The sequence below is a fragment of the Oncorhynchus mykiss genome, chromosome 25 (genome assembly GCF_013265735.2).
Source record: "Oncorhynchus mykiss isolate Arlee chromosome 25, USDA_OmykA_1.1, whole genome shotgun sequence".
NCBI lineage: Eukaryota > Metazoa > Chordata > Actinopteri > Salmoniformes > Salmonidae > Oncorhynchus > Oncorhynchus mykiss.
Window position 1 is genome coordinate 9966060 of NC_048589.1, and position 25897 is coordinate 9991956.

Below are 25897 nucleotides of genomic sequence, written 5' to 3' on the forward strand. Positions count from 1 at the left end.
AAGATGTTGTATTTTAGTATTCTTACGTTAAATCCTTCAGAAGAGCTTTGTTAACATTCCACCCTTTATTTTACATTCAATTAAAGTCAGCAGAAAAATGCACGCTAGAGCTTCACAAGCTCGTGATGCCAAATTACGAATCATCAGAAACAGGTAAGGGCTCAATTTTCCAAATTGCCCACCGGAGCTGAAGAGCTCTCACGGTGCCACCTTCAACATGCGTTTTCACTGGCTGAGAACACGGAAGAAAAAGGAGGAACCAGACTGTGAGGCAGTCTTGACCAATGGTAGGGCACGAGGAGGGGGGATTGACGTAACCTACTCATCCAATCAGCACAAACAAAACCCCTGCGTTGCAAACCCAGCCTGCTGGCTATATAAGCGACAATGACAGCTTGGAAATCCAGTCCGTTCGCTCACCGACCCGTCTGCGAAGGAACAGAAAGAATACTAAAACCAACCTCTCATCGAAAGCACTGAACGTCTCGCACCAAGTCTCAACATGAAAGCAATAAGCCCAGTAAGATCTTTCCGGAAAAACAGCGCGAATCTGTCTGAACATAGTCTGGGAATCTCTCGGAGCAAGACTCCGGTGGATGATCCATTAAGCCTGCTTTACAACATGAACGACTGCTACTCCAAGCTGAAGGAGCTGGTGCCCAGCATCCCTCAAAACAAAAACGTGAGCAAGATGGAAATCCTGCAGCATGTCATCGACTATATTCTGGACCTGCAGATCGCACTTGACTCCAATGTCGCAATAACGAGCCTCCATCACCCGCGACCGGGGCAAGCGACATCCAGGACTCCCCTAACAACTCTCAATACAGATATCAGCATCTTGTCATTACAGGTAAGGATATTGTCTGAAATATCAGAAGAATATAAACAAAGATGCTACATTTGCTTGGGTCTATTTTACCTATTGGCCTGCGCATTTTGAGTGCGTTTACTATGCGCAATTGTGGTCTACTGTGAAATTACACCATTTGGTTTACAAAAGGCATGTTATCCATGATCAACATTATCCATGATCAACAGCGAGGGTAGGCATTTTTGTGTGTGATCTCAATAATACCATGTATTTGACTGCGGCGGTGCTAATGAATATATGTTTGTTTTTCAGTCTCCGGAGTTCCCATCAGAGCTGATAACAGATGACAGCAGGAATCTTCATCGTTAAAGCGGGTAGGTACGCTGTGTTCTCTACTCTGTCTGTACTATTATGTCCGGGGTTTGTTTGTCTATTTGCCCACAGCCTGTTGTGGCAGAATTCAACGAAATTGAAAAGTCGGTGCATATTTCCGACAGTAGGCTAATCATTATCTCATTGTTAATTTGTTCACTATTTGAACGGAATACATTGCAAACATTTTTGCTATACAGTATAGGCAAATTATTTGTTATTGTGTTATAACGCAGCAACGCTCGTCTGTAATATAAAATAAATGGTTGTCTGGATTATTACTAATGTCTACATAATTGGTGCAAGAGGCTAAGCCCATCTGAACTGCAATTTCGGCGGATTCTCTCCCAGATAGTAGGCTGAAGTTGAATGAGAAAGTGCCCTATGCTGCGCTTGTGTGTGTGTGTGTACATCTGGAGCCCAGGGTTTGCTCAGTATTTGAGTGTTTGGTTAAATGTTAAAACTGCGGCTTCCTCCCTGGCGCCAGTCTGTCCGGATCTCTGCCCTGTTTGCAGTTTCTAAACACGCCTCTTTCTCAATCTTTTGCAGGTGTTTGGTTAAGACACACAACACAGGACCTGGGAACCGGACTTTTTCCCCCTAAATTTTTGTCCTCGGGTTCTGGATTTTCTTCAATTGAATCAAGAGACTTTGCTTATAAAGGACAATCTATGTGATGTGTTTTCAGTTCGGACACTCATATTATTTAAGACTTGTTTTGGTCCTTTCTTGAAATGGAAGGCGCGCTATACTCCCTACACGGGGAGAAAAACAAATAAGAGATTGTCACAAGGATTTCCTCTTATCGCCCATGAAGTCTTCGCTTTTTCTCCGGAATTGGAGAGTGAATAGAAGGCAACTTGGTTAGTTACTGTATATAGTTTAGTCTGTCTTGTCAGAATTGTTACTCTTCTTCGCACATGGACTGGACGTTGTAAAAAAAAAAAAAAATCACACAAAAAAAAACGAACGTGCGAAACCTTGTGCACTCAGTTTTATCTTGTATAGTTGCAGGAATTGCACATTTCTGCAAAAGTGTAATGCTGTACTTAATTATGCTGAAACTTTTTATAAAAGTAATAATGTAAATTGTAACGTTTTTATACAAAAAAAAATAATAAACAAATCAAATGCATTTTTGAGCATGTCTCCCAGCTGTATGGAAACTTGTAGCCTATAGACAGAAATTCTTGAGATTGGAATTACAAAAGGTAACGTGACACAATGTTTTGGCTGAAAATGGTTCTGCAATGCTAGGTTGTCACGATCATCTACAATCCCAAAATGAGTTTCAATTCCCAGCCCATAGCGGTGGTAATGAAGTCATTGTAGTGGGAATGTCAATCTTTCATGACAGTTGTGTCAACTGAATGATTAAATGTAAGGAATGGTGAGAAATTGTTGTGTCATTTCTTAGGGGCTATACAAGCTATACCATTCTCATTGACTAAGTTCGTCATTTACAGTGACATTGCTCAAATTCACACAACGCTCTCTAGTTTGCCTCTTCAATTCCTGAACATCTTGAGTGTTCAGGAATTAAGACGTAATTCTACCTCAACACGCACTGATTGGGTAAACTCCCAGGGTGTAGGCATATAGGAGACTGGGAATAAATGTGATTATCTCACCTGTGTGCAATCACAGAACCTCTCTTATTGACAATAAGATTCTGCATTAATCTGCGACTCACAAAGCTGTTAACTTCTGAAAAGAAACACTTCAAAACCAATTGTCATTTTTAAATGGCCTGCCAGTGCAGATCGACATACTATTTTGTAGAAAAACACTGACCCATAGTGCTACATTTCAGGATGTCTGTGTCATGACAATGATTAGAAAACGCATGTTCGTTTTGTCTGACCGTGCAATGACAACAGTAAGGCGAATTACCTGGTTACTGCTCCCTGCGCAAGCCTAAACTATAGCAGCACATTATTCCACTTTTACAGGTAGAATGACAAAGCACAGGCTCACCATTTCCCCACAAATTGGAAAGCTTGAGTTCCTTTACACAGAAGAGCATACTCTCAATTGTGCCCAACATACGAAGGGAAGTGCTTAATCGTCAAATTGATTGGCCAAGGTATTATGCATATGTATATTATGTCATAACCAATTTGGTCGCCTTACCTTTTCCCCACAAGTGAAAGTTCATGCCCACCGTTCAGTGATGCGTCTTTGGCCTAATGTGGGTTTGTATGGAGAATCTGCCACCTACTGGTGAAAATAAAGTCTAGCTGACGCAATTGTTTTAACCCTTTCTATATGGCAGGGTTTTCCTAAGTCAGTCCTGGGGCCTCCCCTGGGTGCAAGTTTAGTTTCTTTCCCTAGCACTACAGTTGATTCAAAATGTGTATTGCTAGGGCAAAAACCACAACGTGAACCCAGGGGAGGCCCCAGGACCCGACTTTGGGAAATTAATGAGATTTTTGAACAACAAACAAGTCTATCTTGAGCTCATAGGAAAAGTAGAGTTCAAGGGATGGGAAGCCAGTTATGAACTGTTATACTTTATGCAGGAAGTTCAAAAAAGAAAATGCATCTGACAGCCAAGATGTTTATTGTTTCACATTGCACTCTGAAAAAGGCTCAGACCCTGAGACATATCAGTAGTGCATGGAACACACTTTTTCATACCACAGAAACAGTAGTTTACCACACTGTTCATAGGTTTTAAATCTATAATTACAGCACAAAACATCAGATTGTTTGGAAAAAAAGACCTTTCAGTCACATATGAATTCACAGCAATACGACACCAATTAACTCATGTTTGAACATGGCACATTTTCACTGGTAGCCTACTTGATAACTACAATTGAGGAAAATGTAGTTTAAGCACAAAGCCAATTCTGATTTTTCAGTAAGCTATAATGAAGTACAGTATACAACATCGAACCAACACCACACCAAAAACACAACATTCATACGGATCCACAATCACATCACTCCACAATTCACTACCCTTTTCCAACAGCAAAAACGAACATGACAGCACAACATCTAACTGAATTACAGGGACATTTAAAAATTTGACTTATTCCATATTAGTCTGATGTCATTAACTTTCAAATTATTTCACAAAATGTATCCTGAGTTCTTGATGTATTTTTGGTTTGTCTACAAGCCAGGACATTCATTTATCAACCCACATTATTTCATATTTTTATGGTTGGCAAACAAGGTGATCTCCTTCGTTTTAATCCATGCTTATTTTGGTTGAATGCTGTAACATTTTCTCTCAAATTTTCTAACAACCTTCAGTATTTTAAAAAATTAATTTGCAGATTAATAGGCCTGTTTTTATTGCCATCTATATCAATGTAACAGATTTGTAAGGACCTTTATTTTTCAGAAGCACATCAAGCAACATCTACGGGACCTCAAAGGCCTGGACACTCTCACAGGACACTCTCCCTCTCATCCTCCAGAATAATGGCATCAGGGGCACCTGTGCGTCCCTCGAGGGCCCCCCCGGTGCTCAGGGCCCTCTTGAGGATGTTCCCACGCAGGTTTTGGTTGTGGATGGGCCCCGTGGTTGAGGCAGTGCTGGAGCCTGGGGTGGAGCTCTCTGTGTCTTGGTTGTCTTGGCTGGTGTTGGTGGTGGCAGCGTTGTTGCTGTTGTTGTTGAGTGTGGTGGTGCTGGAGGCGTGGTTGAGGTTGCTCATGGACAAGCTGGCGGGGAACCAGGCTTCGTCGGGGCTGGAGGCCATTAGGCTGCCCTCGGACGGGGCCTCAGAGCAGATGGACATGCGGGCGATGGTGGAATCCTGGAGTCCACTCAGACTGCTGGACAGCAGGCCCCTCTTCTTTACCAGACATTCTAGCTCCAGCTCTATCAGGTCTGCTTTATTAACCTCTTCGGCTTCCTCTAGGGAGTGGTCCGAGGAGCTCTCACCAGACCTCAGCCCAGAGTCAGACGAGTCCTTCTTGTCCTGGACAATGTCGGATGTCGCTTGGGCTCCCCCCTCCTTCCCTTCTTCCTGGAGCAGAGGGGTGTTGTCTGACTCCTCGTCACTGGGGACTTTGTGGTATCGAGGCCCTGCTCCCTTCACCTTGGAGCCCCCTGCTTTGGAGGAGCTGGAATACATCTTCTCGTCCTCTTCGCTGATGGGGTCCAGGGGGGCATCTGTATCGACCGCATCCGTAGCTTTAGCCCCTCTCTTGGTGGAGAAAGAGGGCTTGCGTCCCTCCTGCTCGGCCCCGTCTTTGTCCTTTTCCTCTGGGTCTCGGGCCTCTCGGCTCTGGAGGAACTGGCCCGGGTGGGGCTGGACGGGCTTCTCTCCCCCGCTTCCGGCCACGTCCAGCTGGGTCATCTGGGTGATGTACTCGCGGTAGGCGTCACGGTACTCTGCCTGCTGCTTGTCCGTCAGCTTGCAGATATCGTTGGACGACTCCTGGGAGTTGAGGCTGGACATGCTGGGGGTGCGGTGGGTGGCCGCCTGGGGGAGGGGTGGGGAGAAGAGGGGAACGTGCGGTATAAAGGTTTTTGTTATGGTTGAGGGGGGAACGGGATGCATCATGGACGTTATTGGTTTGGGTAAAATAGCACAATCTCATGGGGTTTGTGGTCATGGTGGTGCTGTTTGAATTTACAAGTTAACAGCACTGCAAGCCACCAATGAACTAATAATGACAGGAGAAAACTGACAGCCATACTAGAGAAGAAGTTTATGTTTGCGTATAGGTTCGCGTGTTGGCGGTTGAACAGAGAGGGCAAAAATAACAGCTTTTCTAACACCTTGCCTTGCCTTTTGGTGGTGTGAGTCTGCATGTGTGTTTGTGATCCGCCACGTCAACTTCCTCAACCAGGGGAGGGCAAAACTGCCGTGATCTCACCCAAATCCACATGCTATTTTAGCTCTGATGAGTTCAATGACTGATTGTGTAAGTGTATACAGTGCCTAGTGAAAGTCTACACACCCATTGCACAGTTCACATTTTTGCTGCCTTAAATGTTTATGTAAAATGGGATTCAACTGGATATTTTCCCTACAGATCGACACAACCTGCTCCACATTTTCAAAATAAAATTGAATTATAGAACATTTTCCAAATTGATTTGATTGTGGATGTCTTCACACCCCAGAGTTAATACTTGGTGAAAGTACCTTTGGCAGCCATTACACAGATGTGAATCATTTTTAGTAAGATTCTACCAACATTTATGGCAACACATAAAGTATGTGGACACCCCTTCAAATTAGTGGATTCAGCCACACCTGTAGCTGACAGGTGTATAACTTTGAGCACACAGCCATTCAATCTCCATAGACAAACATTGACAGTATAATGGCCTTACTGAAGAACTCCGTGACTTTCAAAGTGGCATCATCATAGGATGCCACCTTTCCAACAAGTCAGTCTGTCAAATTTCCGCCCTGCTAGAGCTGCCCCGTTCAACTGTAAGTGCTGTTATTTTGAAGTGGAAACGTCTAGGAGCAACAACGGCTCAGCCTTGAAGTGGTAGGCCACACAAGCTCACAGGACATGGCCACCGAGTGCTGAAAACAAAGCTTTTTGAATAAGATTCTACCAACCTTACACAACTCTTAGTGCAACATAATCCATTGTTTTTGTCAAAATTGCTCAAGCACAGTACAATTGGTTGGGAATCATTGATGGACAGCAATATTCAAACCTTGTCTCTGATTTTCAAGCAGATTAAATCCAGGACTGAGACGAGACTGGACTGGGGGGGGGGGGGGGGGGGGGGGGGGGGGGTTATAGCATTTATTTCACATGACCCATCAAAGTATCTGGGTAAGCATCATCTAATAATTATACAATATGTGTGTCTGGACACTTTCAAAGTCAGATTAGGATAAAGGCCGAGGACTTGATGAAGTGTATTTTTACTTGTAGTCTTTCTTTAATGTAGGCTACTACTTTCACCGCTTTTAGTCTTGAAAATCTTTGGTTGTTTACTACACTACTCACTCTGTTAACCACGTGGCCTGACATGTGAATCCTTAAAGAGGTGGGTGGGGCTAAGGCTTAAGAGGGTGTGAACGATGCGGAATGGGTGTAGACAAAGAAGAGCTCTCCAGTACATGTACAAAAAACATTTTCTCAAAAGTGGGGTGCAAGTTTATCAACGTTCAAAGTAGAACTACTTTCCCATTGTTCCTCAACTGGAGTGTATGATATACCATTTGAAGCTCTGAGTCTCTACTTTTATCTCAGGCAACAACAAAAAAAACACAATTTCAAATTTTGTTACATAAGACCGAATTGAGGTGGTTGGTGACATTTTTTATTTGAAACATTTTCTATAATTTTACTTTAACTTTGAAAATGTGGAGTAGGTTGTGCAGATCTGTAGTAAAAAATAAAAAGAATAACAATTGTATCGTTTAAAAAATAATAATAATAATTTCAAGAAAGTAAAATACAAAAGACTTTGCAAGGGGTGTTTAGACTTTCACTAGCAACTGTACTTGCTTACATGTCTGCTTTAAGGGTATTTGGATGGCTTGGTATGTTTGTGTATTTTTGTGGGTATGTGAATGTGTTTATCTGTTCTCATGAGTAGAAGACAGGACCTGAGTCTGTGTATGTACTGCAGGTGCATATGAACGTGTGTTGCAGTGTGTGTGTGTACGTGAGTGTACCGTATTTCTCAATGAGTGTCTGTGTGTACGAGTGTACGTGTGTGTGTGCAGATGTGTATACAAGTGGGTGTGTGTGTATTCAACTCACCACGGGCCAGTGCTGAGTGGGTCTCGGGGGCTCCTCCAGACCCAGGCCTGCGTTACTCAGCTCCTCGAAGCTGAGGTTGAAGCTGTAGCTGCCCACCTCGTGGGGAGCTCCCTGGTGCCTGGCCGTCTCCACGTTGACTACGCTGCTGCCCTGCTCGCTGGCCGCATGAGACTCATCCTGCAGGGCCTGGCTCTCTCCATGACGCTGCTCCATCACCTGGGAGAGGGGACTGTTAGAGAGAGAAGCATACAGCCAGCCATGTGCAGAGCAAACATGTCACCACAAGGTATACATAGACTCAACATAGGAAATATCTACAGCTGCAGAGCCAATATACAGTATAAACACTAGCCATGAAACCAACATACAACTACAAACTCTATAGAACAACACACAACCAATGGGAATAGATTCAGCACACTGCACACTGATTCAGCACACAATACATCACCATCATCTTAATACTGTAGACTTTTAACACGAAGTCAGTATTTAGTTTAGTATTTTAGTTCAATAGATGGTGAGTATATATATGATGTCAACTCTATAGGGCCTATATGCATACAGTAGTGGTCCGGTCTCCACATCAGATGGCTTGGGAAGTGCTCAGAGGGAAAAATGCAATTTATTGTAAAACCTTGCAGCTATTCAGAGTCAGACCCCTCGACTGCATGGAGACTGGCTGACTGCAGCTCCCACTGACAATAACCTTCCTTCATCTAAATCTCAGCCATCTTGGACCAGATGGCTCGCTGGCTGGCCACGTTCTGGCAACACAACATTCGTTTGTGGAAGGAGGCACAAACGGACATCTGATCAACGCAAGCTACATGTGTTCCTGATTCCAGCCCCCCGAGCGAGCGGAGCAGACTGCAGACGTTCTCGTAATACGGATTATAAAACCCTCCAATGTCTCCAGAGAAGGCTCAAGATGTATTACAAGATGCCCTGATTTTTTTTTTAGAAGACAATAAAACAAAACACAAATTTGGTGAATAAAAAAAAGAAATAATAATAAATCAGGAAATCGATATTAATGTACATATCAAAGAAATAGAAGGAGGATATTGAGTATTTAAAAGCGGAGGTGGAGGCTTTGTCTTACCATGCCTCTGAAGAGTTGCCAGTCGCCGAAGTTCATGTTCATCTCTTTCTTCAGCTCTTCCAGGTTGCATTGAGACAGCACCCGGCCATTCACATTGGCCTAACACGGAGAAAGGGAGAGACATGATCACGACTGATCAAATACATGCACATTGGGCCAGTTCGGCCACAGATAAAACCTAATCCTGGACTAAAAAGCACTATCAATGGAGATTCTCCATCAAGCTTGATTTTTATTCAAGGATTAGGCTTAATCTGTGTCCGGGAATCTGCCCCATACTGTATAAATTAGGGCATAAGTGGGCATAAATTGAGTAAAGTAGGCCCAAATGTACAGTTCCAGTCAAAAGTTTGGACACACCCAATCATTTAAGGGTTTTTCTTTATTTTGACTATTTTTTACATTGTAGAATAATAGTGGAGACATCAAACATATAATAACACATATGGAATCATGAAGTAACCAAAACAGTGTTGAACAAATCAAAATAGATTTTATATTTGAGATTCTTAAAAGTTGCCACCCTTTGTCTTCATGACAGCTTTGCACACTCTTGACATTCTCTCAACCAGCTTCATCTGGAATGCTTTTCCTACAGTCCTGAATGAGTTCCCACATATGCTGAGAGAGGCAGAGGCTGCTTGTTGGCTGCTTTTCCTTCGCTCTGCAGTCCAAACAATCTCAATTGGGTTGAGGTTAGGTCATTGTGGAGGCCAGGTCATCTGATGCAGCACTCCATCACTCTCCTTCTTGGTCAAATAGCCCTTACACAGCCTGGAGGTGTGCTATGGGTTATTGTCCTGTTGAAAAAAAAATGATAGTCCCACTAAACGCAAACCAGATGGGATGGCGTATTGCTGCAGAATGCTGTGACCATGCTGGTTAAGTGTGCCTTGAATTCTAAAGATATCACCAGGAAAGCACCCCTACACCATCACGCCACCGACACAGCGGTTGGAACCAAAAACCTCAAATTTGGACTCATTACACCAAAGGACAGATTTCCACCGGTCTAACATCCATTGAGCATGTTTCTTTTCCCAAGCAAGTCCCTTCTTATTGCTGTCCTTTAGTAGTGGTCTCTTTGCATCAATTCAACCATGAAGGCCTGATTCATGCAGTCTCCTGTGAACAGTTGATGCTGAGATGTGTCTGTTACTTGAACTCTGTGAAGCATTTATTTGGGCTGCAATTTCTGAGGCTGGTAACTCTAATGAACTTATCCTCTGCAGCAGAGGTAACTTTGGGTCTTCCTTTCCTGTGGTGGTCCTCATGAGAGCCAGTTTCATCATAGTGCTTGATGGTTTTTGCGACTGCACTTGAAGAAACGTTCAAAGTTCTTGAGATTTTCCGCATTGACTGACCCTCATGTCTTAATCTCTTTGCTTATTTGAGATTTTCTTACCATAATATGGACTCTGTCTTTTACCAAATAGGGATATCTTCTGTATACCAACCCTACCTTGTCATGACACAACTGATTGGCTCAAACGCATTAAGAAGGAAAGAAATTCCACAAATTAACTTAACAATGCACACCTGTTAATTGAAATACATTCCAGGTGACTACCTCATGAAGCTGGTTGAGAGAATGCCAAGAGTGTGCAAAGCTATCATCCATGCAAAGGGTGGCTACTACCTTCCGATGGTATACAGTAGTCCTGGGCCACATTTCCAAACATGAGCTTGTATAAACTCTACATTGCTATACTTTCCTCAGGAAACAAATGTGTCCCCGGTTCTGCACCTCACAAAACAATAAATCATTTTACAAAGACAATGTCTCACTTAAAGTGTTGTTAGGTGGGCCGACTGGGGTCTAGAGCAGTGGTTCTTCAAACAATCAACCTCCAGCTGCATACCCCCTCTAGCACCAGGGTCAGCACACTCTCAAATGTTGTTTTTAACCATAATTGTAAGCCTGCACACACACACACCCCTCCCTCTTTTTCAATTTTCGCCTAAAATGACATACCCAAATCTAACTGCCTGTAGCAGAATATGCATATTCTTGGTACCATTTGAAAGGAAACACTTTGAAGTTTATTGAAATGCGAAAGGAATGTAGGAGAATATAACACAATATATCTGGTAAAAGATAATACAAAGAAAAATAACAACAGTTATTTTGTATTTTCTTTGTACCATCATCTTTGAAATGCAAGTGAAAGGCCATAATGTATTATTCCAGCCCAGGTGCAATTTAGATATTGTGTGCACAGCAGTGTGCACGCAAAGTTTTAGTCCAATGAATCAGTACATTTCTGTTCAAAATATCGTATCAAGACTGCCCAAAGCCCGCCTAATTTGTTTAGTAATAACTTTCATGTTCAAAACTGTGCACTCTCCTCAAACAATAGCATGGTATTCTTTCACTGTAATAGCTACTGTAAATTGGACTGTGCAGTTAGATTAACAAGAATTTAAGCTTTCTGCCGATGTCTATGTCTATGTCCTGGGAAATATTCTTGTTACTTACAACGTCATGCTAATCGCATTAGCCTATGTTAGCTCAACTGTCCCATAAGAATAAGTGTGAATTTTTGTCACAACATAGCTCGCGGGAAGTGACAAAGAGTTCTTATAGGACCAGGGCACAAATAATAATAATCAATAATTTTGCTCTTTATTTAGCCATCTTACAGAAAAAAATGTATTTGTTCCTCAAAAATTGTGAATAACTCACCACAGGTTAATGAGAAGGGTGTGCTTGAAAGGATGTACATACATCTACAATGTTGGGTTGTATTGGAGAGAGTCTCAGTCTTAAATAATTTTCTACACAATCTACTTTCACATAGGTACGTGGTTTAAAAGGGCATCAATGTCTTAACAGCGCGATTTGCCAAGGCAGGATACTCTGAGCGCAGCCCTATCCAGAAATCTGGCAGTGGCTTCTGATTAAATTCAATTTTCACAGAACCGCTTGTTGCAATTTCGATGAGGCTCTCTTGTTCAGATATCGATATGTGGACTGGGGGCAGGGCACGAAAGGAATAATGAATCCAGTTGTTTGTGTCATCCATTTCGGGAAAGTACCTGCATAATTGCTCACCCAGCTCCCTCAGATGCTTCGCTATATCACATTTGACATTGTCTGTAAGCTTGAGTTCATTTCCACACAAAACAAATAATACAATGATGGAAAGACCTGCGTGTTGTCCTTGTTAATACAAACAGAAAAGAGCTCCAACTTCTTAATCATAGCCTCAATTTTGTACTGCACATTGAATATAGTTTCAGAGAATCCCTGTGATTCAGATCATTCAGGCGAGAAAAAACATCACCCAGATAGGCAAGTCGTGTGAGAAACTCATCATCATGGAAGCGGTCAGACAAGTGAAAATTATGGTCAGTAATGAAAACATTAAGCTCGTCTCTCAATTTTAAAAAAAAGTTGCCCCTTGATAGCCAGAGCACTATGTTGTAAAAGTGTTACATGGTCGGTCGCTGCCCATATCATTGCATAATTCAGAAAATACATGAGCGTTCAGGGGCCTTGCTTTAACAAAGTTAACAATTTTCACTGTAGTGTCCAAATTCCCCTGGCAGCAAGAGCTTCTCGGTGGATGCTGCAGTGTACCCAAGTGGCGTTGGGAGCAACTGCTTACACATGCGTCACTCCACTATGTCTCCCTGTCATGGCTTTGCGCCATCAGTACAGATACCAACACATCTTGACCTCCAAAGTCCATTTGATGTCACAAAGCTGTCCAGTACGTTAAAAATATCCTCTCATGTTGTCCTGCAACATCTCCTGCCATGTCACTGATGCGTTGTGAAACAGTGTTGTTTGATGAAGGCATTGTCTGTATAGTTTTTTGGGCCTCTTCCCCCAGTATTGTCCCAGCCATATCCATGGCAGCAGGAGGAATTAAGTCCTCCACAATAGTATGGGGCTTACCTGTCATAGCCACTTGGTAGCTCACCATATAAGATACTTCTAGCCCCTTCTTAATGGTATCTGTTGCTTTTATACATGTCTTACTACTCAAAGTCATCTTTATGCTCACTCCAAAAACTCCCATGGCATATTTTTTAAATTTACAACTGCGACCTGGCCAAGATTAAGCAAAGCAGTGCAAATCAAACAACAACAAAGGGTTACACATGGAATAAACAAACATACAGTCAACAACACAATAAAAAAAAAGTATATATACAGTTTGTGCAAAGGAGGTAAGATAAGCGAGGTAAGGCAATAAATAGGCCATTAGTGGTGAAATAATTACAATTTAGCAATGAAACATTTGACATTGTGTTATTTCGCTAAACACCAGATGGTATAATTTTATTTTTGGCAGTGAAACGGAGGTTACTCAGGCGAGAAAGAAAAACTCACCCAAATGTGTAGCCCCATTGGAAAATGTACCGTTTGAAAATGTGAAGAAAAAAATGTGAATCACATTTTTATTTTGCGTACCCCCGTCGGCATTGCTACGCGTCACACAGTTTGGGAATACCTGGTCTACAGGAATTGATATATTGCCTAGACATTAATGACATCCTGTCTAAATGGACTGGAAGCTCAATGTAGACAGCGACTTCGGCTGTTTTGTTGGGCCATATAAAGCCTACTCAGATCATTATTAAAAGGCCCATTGCAGTAAAAAATGTGTTTTAAAGTATGTGGATACCCCTTCAATTTTGTCGATACGGCTATTTCAGCCACATCCATTGCGGACAGGTGTGATGGAGCTTTGGCCTGCCTAGTGACAACATCCGACGGTAGTTAATAGATGAGTTTGTGGCGAAATCTGCACGGAGCCTTCACCGTGCACTGCCACTTTAAGAGCGCATGAGCAGTAAGGAAGGAGAAAATAAAGAGAGCTCGTTCAGCTCTTTGGGGAGGGGCTCTTTGGTGGCGCGACAGTTTGATTGTGTGTGCTGTGCTGCAGAAGTTTTGTTTGGTTTCAGCGTGTGTAGTTTATAGAGTGTTTAACTCAATCATCGGTGTAATCGCTCTAGGTCGTGGTTGTTTTCGTTTGGGACCGCGCCCGTTATGGATCGCATGGATTAGTAGCAACATTGTTGCGAAGCTTTAACATACAAACCAACAAACCATCGGACAGTCAGACAGTACACCTGCACGCCTGAAGACCACAGCTAAGATCTCTCTTTTTCTCTTTTTCTCTTCCCTCTATCGTTCCAGTGCTTTACCCTGCAACAGACTCTCTATTTTTCCAATGCACTTCCTATTGAAGTTCATTAGAGCTGGACTATTATTGCCCTGCCAGAAGTATTTGGACATTTTAGTTAAAAGGGAGGTTGCTTGCAAATTGGGTATTGTTATGTGAACTGTATTGAGATGTACTAATGACATGTGGCCGAGAAGACTGGACATTTTTAAGGCCTTTGTTGTGTCGATGAACACCCCCCACATTCATACCCTCATCCACTAGAAAATAATACAGATTATTGCAAATCCTATGTTGATGGCTGGGTTCGTTCTTGTATGAAGTTGCTGTTGAATTGCTCTGCCATTATTAGTATTAGTATTATTGTATGAGGTATTCTTGTTTGGGTTACCCCTGTGCTGTGATGTGGGTTTTATATGGTGTGTATTCTCTTTTCTCTCCACTGGCTATCTGGTAAACAGGCTACACTCTAGGCAGTCTCTTCTGCTGATGTGTGTGGGTCTGGTAGTGGTTCTCTCTATTCTACTCTTTTCCTTTCGGCATGGTTAATACCTGCCTGGCGCCCGAACAAAAGCTTTCTTTACCCCTCTCTAATAAATACCGCTACAGAATTGGCGCCCAAACAGGGACTTGAAGAGAAACACCCATGACACCATCCACACAAGGTTGAATCATGTCTTTTGTTGGAACCCCATACTGTGTCAATGTGGACACACCTGATGGTAATCATGTTCGGGATTCTTTCATTCAGGAAGGACTCGATGAACTAATGGAGTTGGATAGCACTGCCCCTAATCCCCAGGCTTCTGGCTCACCTATAACATCTCCACCCTTACCCTCTCCTCAAACCCTTCCGGTTACCCTGTCCAGAGAGACTGGGAGAGGTGTCTCTGTGATCCCTGGACAACTGGAACATCAATGGACACACACCAATCATAGTTTGACAATGCAGGAGAATGCCATTCGTAAACTCAGTGAATGTGTGGAGGCTCATCAGACAGATGTGCAGAGGAGGTTGGATTACCTTCCCTGTCAAATGGAGGAAAACCAACAACAAATTGTTCAGAGACAGAAATATTTACAAGATTCTCTGAAGCAGGATATTCAAGGAAAACTGCACCGGTTCAAAACACAAATGGAAACTAACCATCATCAAGTCATACTCTTTCTTGAGGACGAACAAAAACGGAGAGCAGAGGAGTCAGCCTCTGTTGTGAAGGGAGTGTGTTCTTATCTGAAGGAAGTTATGGAGGACATGAAGAACTCTCTCACAGGGGAACTACGATTTTTGATTGAACAGACTCAAAAGGACACCGTTAATGAGATGGAAAAAGCACAGAAGGCCACAGACCTTCAACTGGAAGGGCTGCACCAGGAGGTAATGCAGTGCTTTTCCCTTCTGGACAAATCTTCTGCACCTCCCTCAGGTTTTACCTCTGCCACTGGCTTGGCCAGTAAGGTAATAGGAACAGGTAGTACTACAAAAACCCCTCTGAAGATACTGTTAAACAACAGAACTCCCGCTGCCACTGTCATGCCTCCTCTAGAGCGCTCCCTCCCTATCAAACTCCTTTTCCCCACTTTTGGCAGCCCAGAAGATGATGTTGATCCACTGTTTTTCTTATCTAAGTGTAATGATTTTCTTTCTATCCGGCCCCTTACTGACTTGGAGGTTCTGGCCACCCTCCGCAGTGTTCTCCATGGTACAGCAAGAGACTGGTGGGAGATAGCCCGTGAACATGTGTCAACCTGGGAGGAGTTTCAAAAAATATTCCTCTTAGCCTTCCTCTCAGAGGACTATGGGGATGAACTGGCGGAACGTGTTCGTAACAGAGTCCAGGGTGAAGCAGAGCCCATACGGGACTTTGCCTTCTCCTATCGAGTTCTATGTAGAAGATGGAAGGCTGACATTACTGAGCAGGAGATGGTCAAACTCCTTCTTAAGAACATGGTTCCCCGCCTTGCTAGTCAACTTCGAGAACGTGTGCAAAATGTGGATGATCTGGTGCGGCTTGGGACTCAGTTTGAGAAGGACTGGAAGCGCCACCTCCAAACTAAAAACCCGGTTCCCTCATCCCAGTATACCAATAACTCTCCTGGGGCTAAACCGTCTCAGATATTTGTACCCAAGATCCAGGACAAAAGTCCAGTTATGTGTTGGAGGTGTAAAGTCCAACATCCTCCAGATTCTTGCCCGCTCTATGTCCAGCGTCAGGATTCAGGAAAAGGTCGGAAAGGACCGAAGACTGAAAGTCTAGACAGGCGTGGTGGCTTGCATACAATTGGGTCAGCCTTAATGCCCACCATGAAGCCTTTAGACAGCACAGCTAGCGGTCTTATTCCTATTCCGCAACAACTATTGGTTCCTCTGACTGTTAGGAACTGGAGAGGGAAGGCCATAATCGACACAGGGGCATCTTACACCCTGATGCAAGAGGCCCTGTGGCAGAACATGGCATTACCTCATGAGGAGCTACGAACATGGGAGGAGGGACCATTGTACTTGGCCAATGGAGAACCTACCACTCCCTTGGGCTGGATTAGTATAATAATAAAACTGCATGGTGAGACTATTAACCTTCCTGTGGCTATTCTTGCAGATTCAAGCCTTGCATTTGCTGTAGTCCTTGGCCTAGACTTCCTGTTCTTCAGTGGACTGACCATCTCGATGTCCGAACCCTCCTATCGGCTGCACTCTGACTATTCTCAGCCTCATCCATTTCAACCTGGTAATGCACTGATTTCAGGTTGGAGCCTGCTACATTATGCAGAGTCCGGACAAGGTCAAGTCAGAAACAGAGAAAATATAAAGAGACAAAGACAAAAACATGTTCCACCAGTGAAGTCTGAGAACCCAACTATCACCCTGATTACCGCCGTACCCCCCCTTCTATCCGAGAGCAAAGGCAAACCTGATGCTGATTTCTACATCAAACAAGCGGTGGAACAGGCATGTGTGTCGGATGATGAAAGGTGGCAGCTATCCCAGATGTTGGACGTGAACAGTGAGGTCTGTACTCTTACACTCGGCCGTACAACCGTCTTCAAACACAAAATCTATACCCGGCATGAGGTCCCCATTAAGCAGCGTCCCTACAGGCTGTCCCCCGCCAAACTGGCCATTCTCAATGAACAGCTCAAAAGCATGTTGGAGAATGGAATTGTGGAACCTTCTTTTTCCAGATGGGCTTCTCCGGTTGTCCTGATTCCTAAGAAAGATGGTGGATATCGATTCTGTGTGGACTACAGGAAGCCGAATGCCATAACAGAAAGCGATGCCTACCCTCTACCAAACATAAATGACATACTGGAATCTCTGGCAGGAGCATCCATCTTTAGTAATCTGGATCTGAACAGTGGCTATTGGCAGGTGTCAATGGATCACGCTAGTCAAGACAAGACGGCCTTTGTCACCCCTGCTGGTTTGTACTCCTTCAAAGTCATGCCTTTTGGTTTGAAGAATGCTCCAGCAACCTTCCAAAGGTTGATGGAGACTGTCCTGGGAGATCTGAGGGGTAGAAATTGTCTTGTTTATCTGGATGACATCATAATCTACTCCTCCTCTGTTGCGGATCATCTGCAAGACATTCAGTCCGTCTTCGACAGACTAAAGGCTGCAGGTTTGACCTTGAACTTGAAGAAGTGTCGTTTCTGTCTGCCAGAACTCAAGTTCCTTGGTCATGTGGTTAATGCTGAAGGTATCCATGCAGATCCAGCCAAAGTTGCAGCCGTGCAGGAATTCCCAATTCCCACATCCCTCAAGGCTGTTCAGCGGTTTCTGGGTATGGCTGGATGGTACCACAGGTTTGTGCCTGACTTTTCAAAGGTAGCCGAACCCCTCAATCACCTTAAGAAGAAAGGTGTGAAATTCCAATGGACCCCTGCATGCCAAGGTGCATTTGAAGCACTCAAAAACAGTCTAATTACTCCTCCAGTGCTTGGACATCCTAACCTGAATGCTCATTTCATTGTGTACACGGATGCAAGTCAAACAGGACTTGGAGCAGTCTTGGCTCAACAAACAGGACTTGGAACAGAAGAAGTTCTTGCCTATGCAAGTCGCACCCTTAATTCAGCCGAGAGGAATTATTCAACGACTGAAAGGGAATGCCTCGCTGTGGTCTGGGCTTTGGAGAAATGGAGCTACTACTTGGAGGCAAAGATCTTCACCGTTGTCACAGACCACGCTGCTCTGCAGTGGGTTCTGGCATCAGGCAAGACCAACAGCCGTCTTATTCGCTGGTCTATCAGACTGCAGAAGTTTGACTTCATCATTGAGTATCGCAAAGGAAAACTGAACGTTGTACCAGATGCCCTTTCTCGGATTACAGAGACTGCCAATGTTTGTCCTCCCTTGTGCAGTACCTATACTACCGCTAAATGTCTGGATGATTCCTTTCCTCTGGATGATGAGAGTGTATGGAGAGCACAGCAGAAGGATGCTGCCATCATGGCGATCCACAAGAGTCTGTCTGAAGAAGACTCCAAGAGTCGCTTCAATGATAAGTATAGCATAATTCAGGATAAAGTGTATCGAAAAACTCCAAGAGGAGATGGAATACACAGCACCCAGTATCGCGTCTTCATTCCCTCTACATTGTGTGACCAGATAATCCAAGCTTGTCATGCCAATCCCATGAGTGGCCATCTTGGAGTTTTTAAAACTTATCGAAGACTACAAGAGGTGGTTTACTGGCCAGGCATGTGGGTTGATACCCGGAAGTTTGTACAGCAGTGTGAAGTCTGCCAGAAATACAAACCAGACATTGGCAGACCTGCCGGGAAAATGCAGCAGACCGTGGTGAACCATCCAAATGAAATGTTGGGAATTGACCTCATGGGACCTTTTCCTCCCAGCCGGGGGACACGGAATGAATTTTTATTGGTGGTAGTGGACTATTACACACACTGGGTGGAGTTGTTTCCCCTCCGCAAAGCCACTGCATCAGCCATTGCTCTAATTCTGAGAAGGGAGGTTTTTACCAGATTCGGAATTCCGGACCAAATCCTCTCTGACCGTGGTCCGCAGTTCATATCAGGAATATACAAAGAGCTCTGTACCTACTGGGGTGTAATTGCCAAGCTGACCACAGCCTACCATCCTCAGACCAACCTGACCGAGAGGGTAAACCGAACCCTGAAGGGGATGATTGCTTCATTCGTGGGGGATCAGCACACAAGGTGGGATCAGCATCTTCCAGAATTTCGCTTTGCACTGAACTCTGCCGTGCAGGAGACTTCTGGGGTCACTCCCGCCGAACTCCACCTGGGAAGACCACTAAAAGGTCCGATGGACAGGGTCTTGCAAAGTTCGAATGTTTCACCTGACTGCCCAGCGTTTGATGCCGTACAACACCACCACACCTTGCTAGCCAGAGTGGAGGCCAGAAAAACCAAAGCCAAACAACGACAGCTGAGAAACTATGACAAACATAGACGAGACGTGTGTTTTCCACCCCAGTCTCGTGTCTGGGTACGTTCACATCATCTGTCAAAGGCATCTAAGAAGTTCACTGCCAAGCTAGCTTCGAGATGGAAAGGTCCATACCGTGTAGTGCAGCAGTTGGGACCAGTGAACTACTTGGTCTGTTTGGAGGACACTGGGGAAGATGTCAGGACAGTGCATGTTGTTGACCTAAAGCCCTGCTACCCTACGGCAGAAGAGCTGGATCGCAGGCAAAAGCAACACCTGCAGGACCTCTTCGTGGAGGACTCTGATGAGGAGGACTTCCCTGGTTTTGTGTAGCAGGAACATGAACCTGTCAAAGCCTGCATCCTCTCTGTTTCTACAGGCATTGTTTTTTCATGGGGGGAGGAGTGTGGCGAAATCTGCACGGAGCCTTCACCGTGCACTGCCACTTTAAGAGCGCATGAGCAGTAAGGAAGGAGAAAATAAAGAGAGCTCGTTCAGCTCTTTGGGGAGGGGCTCTTTGGTGGCGCGACAGTTTGATTGTGTGTGCTGTGCTGCAGAAGTTTTGTTTGGTTTCAGCGTGTGTAGTTTATAGAGTGTTTAACTCAATCATCGGTGTAATCGCTCTAGGTCGTGGTTGTTTTCGTTTGGGACCGCGCCCGTTATGGATCGCATGGATTAGTAGCAACATTGTTGCGAAGCTTTAACATACAAACCAACAAACCATCGGACAGTCAGACAGTACACCTGCACGCCTGAAGACCACAGCTAAGATCTCTCTTTTTCTCTTTTTCTCTTCCCTCTATCGTTCCAGTGCTTTACCCTGCAACAGACTCTCTATTTTTCCAATGCACTTCCTATTGAAGTTCATTAGAGCTGGACTATTATTGCCCTGCCAGAAGTATTTGGACATTTTAGTTAAAAGGGAGGTTGCTTGCAAATTGGGTATTGTTATGTGAACTGTATTGAGATGTACTAATGACATGTGGCCGAGAAGACTGGACATTTTTAAGGCCTTTGTTGTGTCGATGAACACCCCCCACATTCATACCCTCTGCACTCATCCACTAGAAAATAATACAGATTATTGCAAATCCTATGTTGATGGCTGGGTTCGTTCTTGTATGAAGTTGCTGTTGAATTGCTCTGCCATTATTAGTATTAGTATTATTGTATGAGGTATTCTTGTTTGGGTTACCCCTGTGCTGTGATGTGGGTTTTATATGGTGTGTATTCTCTTTTCTCTCCACTGGCTATCTGGTAAACAGGCTACACTCTAGGCAGTCTCTTCTGCTGATGTGTGTGGGTCTGGTAGTGGTTCTCTCTATTCTACTCTTTTCCTTTCGGCATGGTTAATACCTGCCTGGCGCCCGAACAAAAGCTTTCTTTACCCCTCTCTAATAAATACCGCTACAAGTTAATAGACCAATAAGAAAGAAGTTCCAAACCTCTCTACCAATAACAGCTAGCTTTCACTTTTCCCCTCCCCACTCCAACCACTCCCAGACAGTCCTAGCAAAAAACCTTGCTTGAGAAATTGCTCTTTGCTAAGAAGCTAATTTTGTTTCTTTTTGACCATTTTAATTGAAAACAATCACAGTACAGTATGGAATTGTTAACCAGAAATGATTTAATATTGAGATAAAAACAGCTGCATTAGAACTTTAATACAGACAGAAATTAAACCCTTGGGTGTTGATCAGTATGCATACTACCATGCTCCACACTCTCATGCTGCAAGTTTGTTCTCGGAGGACTTGAGTACATACAAATTTACATTTGAAAAGCAATGCGCACTCCCATGCTACTGCATTAACTTTGAACAATACAAACTAAACAAGATAACTACATAAAGCAAACGTGAGCTTGTAACTTCATAATTATCAGCTAGCTATATGTGAATCCTATTAATCTAGCCAGCCAGCTAGTTTTACATGTAAAAGTGACCTAAAACGAATGTTGTTAGGTCAGTAGCTGGCTAACGTTAGCTACAAATTCTTCATGGGTAGCTAGCGAGCAGCTAATTCTTCGTTAGCCAGCCTCTGGTCTATGCACACTACAGTGGATATTCTAGGCAGTTAAACATGCCAAAATTAACACAGTATGTATTTATTAACGTATCAACATAAAATATTGTATTCAGGTAACATATGCGATGCGAGTGGGCAACATTTCATTCCAAAGTCGGAGTTTGAGTTTATTTTATTTTTACAGGGACAGTGCACATTAATCAACGTTTCAGTAAAAGTGCCGGTTTTAGCCTTGATGATTTTCTCTCACCTCAGCTCAAAACCCGATGGCATTCAAGAAATGTTGAGATGTATTTTATGTGGTTTCAGTTGAAGCTTGCATCGGAGCATGCTTTGAAAAGTACGCATCTGAGTACACATTAATGACAGAAGTGTTGTATAAGCAAACGTAGGAGGCCGAGTGTGTGTATATGAGGGTTGTGTGTGTGTGTGTGTGTGTGTGTGTGTATAGCAGGCCTCACCTTCTTGATGGTGGCGGTGTACTGGGCCAGCATGCTAGGGTCCATGCCGTCGATGTGTGTGACGCGCTCACACACCACGTCCGTGTTCAGAGAGCTGAGGAGTACCACAGGGGCGCCTGGTACCCCGGAGCCAGAACCCTGTCCACACACACACACACACACACACACACACGCACAGGGAGACAGACAGAGACAGTCAGAATCACCATTTGACTAAGTAGCGTAGCATGGATCATTTACAACCACTGCAACGACTCATACGGTTAGAGCAATGCTTCAACCACCACAGCGTAGCGTTACAACCACCACAGCTAGGTTAATATGGACGAAGGTTAACACTGGAGTATCTTATTCACTGCAGCCAGGAACACTAGTCCCTTTTTCACAGCATGGCACAAAGACAAAAGAGCAAGCAACACCAAAATGCAATTATCTTTGTTAGTGCAAGCACCTGTGAGGTAACAATAGAAGAGCATTGTACCTAAAGTGGCACCAGATGTGCAATATGGGCTCTGTTGGGGGTCTTTATGTTAATCTGAACACTGTAGATGGTAGTGCAGTATTCAATGTACACACATGAGCTGTGTGTGTGTGCACGTCTCCCCCTCATATAAGCTAGAAGAGTAGCCAATATCCTCGCCCCCCTAATGATCTCGAACCAGAGACTCCCAGCTAGCCTGACATGCCACCCACTAGCAGTGAAACAAAACACAACAACCCTCCTCCTCTCTCCCCCCGCTCTCTCTTTCTCTCTATTAATACCACTAGGACATGGTTTCAGACTGAGTAACAACAAAACAACAGCTTTGTCGACATGGGCGAGAAGGCGGCGAGGCTTAGAAGACGTCTGTGCTTGCTCTCTCGCTGCGAGTGCTTGTTAGAGAAAATAAGCTGTAGACGTCTTAACAGAGCCGAACAGAACGGGGGGGGGGGGGGGGGGGGGGTCTCTCTGTGAAAGGAGGCAGAGGGTGAAGGTCAGTTAGGGAGGTTAGCTACTGTACACAGACAGTGCTGAAGGAGTGTAGCGTACTGCTGTATCAGCTGCACTCTGCACTAATAGTGTGTGCGTGTGTGTGTGTGTGTGTGTGGCTATAGCAGTCAAGACTTGCTGTAGCACACTAATCTGCATGTCTGCTAATGCAAAGGAACAAGTATCAAAGGAACATAGACAACTTTACCTGTTAAGTTTTATAGACGTGTCTTGTGTCAGTTTGATTAGCATGGCCCCTGCAGCCTTTTTCATTAAAAGCACCAGAGAGAGCAATTATCTCGTAGACTGTAGAGCTCCTCAATAATGATGGCCCATATGATTTCTGCTTCTTGGGTGTAGAAATTAGACTACTTGACAGGCATTTTGAAACATGTTCCTAAATTGAGTCTCGCAAACATGGCAACCAAAACGTTCTAGTGACACATCATACGTTGGATGACCTAGAAGAGGCCTAAAATCCTAGAAATATTGTACATTCAACCACATGAAACGACCTTATCTAGAGGAAAACACATTATCTGTGGAGGTCTAATGCATGTCGGACGGAGGGAAAAGCATGGCGTGTTATATTAGCTGGTGGAGGTGAGGTAGAAAGGTGGCGAGAAAGTTAGAGACAGTGAAATCCAAAGAGAGGAGTGTACCTGACAGGCTGTGACCGAAAACTGCTCTGGGGAGAGCGAGAGAGCGAGAGACAGACAGACAGAGAGACAGGATATTAGGCCACATGCTGAAGTCATCATAGAACGCAAGAGAACAGGAGACACATTCACGTCAGACTAGAAAACAAGACGTTTATCTTGAACCACAGCAGGCAAAGGCACTTTTACAACATTCCATCATGCAAAGACAAACTGAGAAGCCATTTAGTTTCAAATTATTACAGTAGGAAACGAAAAAAAATATATAGATATATTTTTAGAAACAGAGGACATTCAGAAGATGATCTTTGCAGAGAGGACGAACAGCACAGAGCGTGATGTTTGGAGAGAAAGTGAAGCGGAGAGGAGAGAAAGAGAGCACTCTTCTCCCCTAACACAGAAAATATGAAGTTTCCATTCTGAGGAAGCCTCAAAACCTGGTCCTCCACCCAGACTTTGGATGTGTGACTGTGTACACTGTGTCAGTGTGTTACGATGTGCCATTACGTACACGCATGTGAGTGTGTGTGTGTATGCACACAAGTGTGTGTAACTGTGTGTGTGTGAGCTCCCTGTGTGTGATAAGGCTGTAATTACAGTGGTGCGGGGCGTGGGCAGCAGAGGGATGGGGAAGAGGAAACAGAGGCCTGTGAGGGAGGAAGCATCTCTGCAAGAAGATAAGCCCTTGTGCACATTGAGTTGCTGCTTCCGTCCTGCTAGCCTCTGATGCTAATCCCGTCCTCATCCAGCCCTATGGGGATATAGCCGGTACACTATTCATCAGCTGGGGCTAGGCAATTACACTGGGCAGCCCACTGCACACACACACAGACTGTGCTATATACACAGACCAACAGAGAGAGAGGAGAGAGTATTAGAGGGCTAGAGAGAGGGTGGGATACAGAGGGTGATGGGAATTGAAAGAGATGGAGACGGATCAGTGAGGACAGTAGGCATATAGGCCTTTTCCTGTTGGACTTCCATAGTGAACAGAAAAAGTCAGTCAGACACATTGTTACTACCAAAAGGAAACCTAAGCTGAGACATTGGCCATTGTTAAATGTGTATATCCATTACTAATTGCCATGTCGTTAGCCTTTAGTTGCTTCAACCTTCCTGTGCACTAGTTGTATATGAATGTGCTCCCTACATGCAGACACTGTATAGAATGGTAGCAGTTGCACTCGCACAGTGGTTAGTTCACTCCCGGACAATGAGACTCGCATTCAAATAGGACTGAGCTATTACAATTCGCTCCGGTGCTGGCCACAAACAGGGGAGCCACCGGTGCAACTATTCAGCATGAGACATGACGTTGTCACTGACATACCCCGTCTGCTTGTGAAGCCATGTTAGTGTATCTGGCCTGATGAAAGCGCTTAGCTGTGTGTGCGTGCGTGCGAGTGCATGGACAGCATTTTGGTGTGCGTTTTGTGTGTGTCGAGTTGTGACAGTCAAGACGGAAGGACACAGACGCTCCAGCTAATGCCAACACTACACACCAGCCTGTTGCGTTACCATAGGGAGATCACTGCTAGTGGGGGGTGGGGAGGCTCTCTCTGGCATCCTCAGCGATTACATCTGGACATAGGCACAGAACGGGGCACGGGGCGGGTAAGGGGGCACTGGATATAAGAATAACTCAAGCTAGTATGGGATGTAAATAAAATACATGACGACACAATCCTTAGAGAGTGAAAAGACGTTGGGAGGAAAGAAAAGGGGTACATGTCATGCGAGATGACATAATGGACCTGAAGGTCAATGTGACCCACTGCTTCTGCTATCAGGTTGTAAATCACAGCTGGCCTGGTACATTGTTTGTTCGGGATGCACTGTTTCAGTTTCAACGACTCGATATTCTGGACAAAAAAAACCTGGACGAATGTAACTAATGATCACAAGTCATAATGTGGATAATAGGCTCGCTTATCTATTTATGTAGAAAGCTTAAAAACACAGAGCCTAACGTTAGCTAGACGGTTAGCATCTCTCTTGCATACGCAAATTCACTCTGGCTATCTACTCCGATTTCAGAGCACTCTAGTCTGAGTGTGCCAGAGTGCAGAATAACTGATACATTTACGAAGGTGCAACACCTGCTGACCAGCATCAGTAAACGCAGGCAAAAAAAAATAACAGTCAAGAATGCTCTAGGTAACATGTAAATAGTCAAACCAGCTCTGCTACAGCGAGTAAAATGGTCAGAGTGAGGTGTTCTCATTTGCGTCTG

At 44.2% G+C, this 25897-nt stretch overlaps 2 protein-coding genes across 10 annotated transcripts in view; one reads left to right on the forward strand and one right to left on the reverse strand.

Moving 5' to 3' along the window:
• The first annotated feature begins 385 nt into the window (after positions 1-385).
• Positions 386-2577, forward strand: id2a (inhibitor of DNA binding 2a). Of its 2 annotated transcripts, none has more exons than XM_036962717.1 (3): positions 386-853; positions 1127-1192; positions 1736-2577. In XM_036962717.1, the coding sequence occupies exons 1-2, from the start codon at positions 503-505 to the stop codon at positions 1181-1183; spliced, it is 408 nt and encodes a 135-aa protein (XP_036818612.1). In that variant the 5' UTR covers positions 386-502; the 3' UTR covers positions 1184-1192; positions 1736-2577. The 2 variants fall into 2 exon arrangements, with proteins under 2 accessions (XP_036818612.1, XP_021440155.1); XM_021584480.2 differs by having other exon boundaries at positions 1127-1188.
• Positions 2578-3732: 1155 nt separating this feature from the next.
• kidins220a (kinase D-interacting substrate 220a) overlaps positions 3733-25897 on the reverse strand; it is a 103405-nt gene continuing 81240 nt past the window's right edge. For all 8 annotated transcript variants that reach the window (XM_036962710.1, XM_036962716.1, XM_036962715.1 and 5 more), the window contains 4 exons: positions 22036-22173; positions 8997-9095; positions 7892-8107; positions 3733-5631 (listed from right to left, as the gene is read on the reverse strand). In XM_036962710.1, coding sequence (XP_036818605.1) covers positions 4591-5631; positions 7892-8107; positions 8997-9095; positions 22036-22173 — 1494 coding nt within the window. In that variant the 3' untranslated portion in view covers positions 3733-4590. The remainder of the gene's footprint in view (positions 5632-7891; positions 8108-8996; positions 9096-22035; positions 22174-25897) is intronic.

Coding starts and splice junctions, on each gene's coding strand:
- id2a (XM_036962717.1), top strand. CDS start 503: ATGAAAGCAATAAGCCCAGTAAGATCTTTCCGGAAAAACAGCGCGAAT. Junction 854..1,126: donor TCAGCATCTTGTCATTACAG/GTAAGGATATTG, acceptor TTTGTTTTTCAG/TCTCCGGAGTTCCCATCAGA.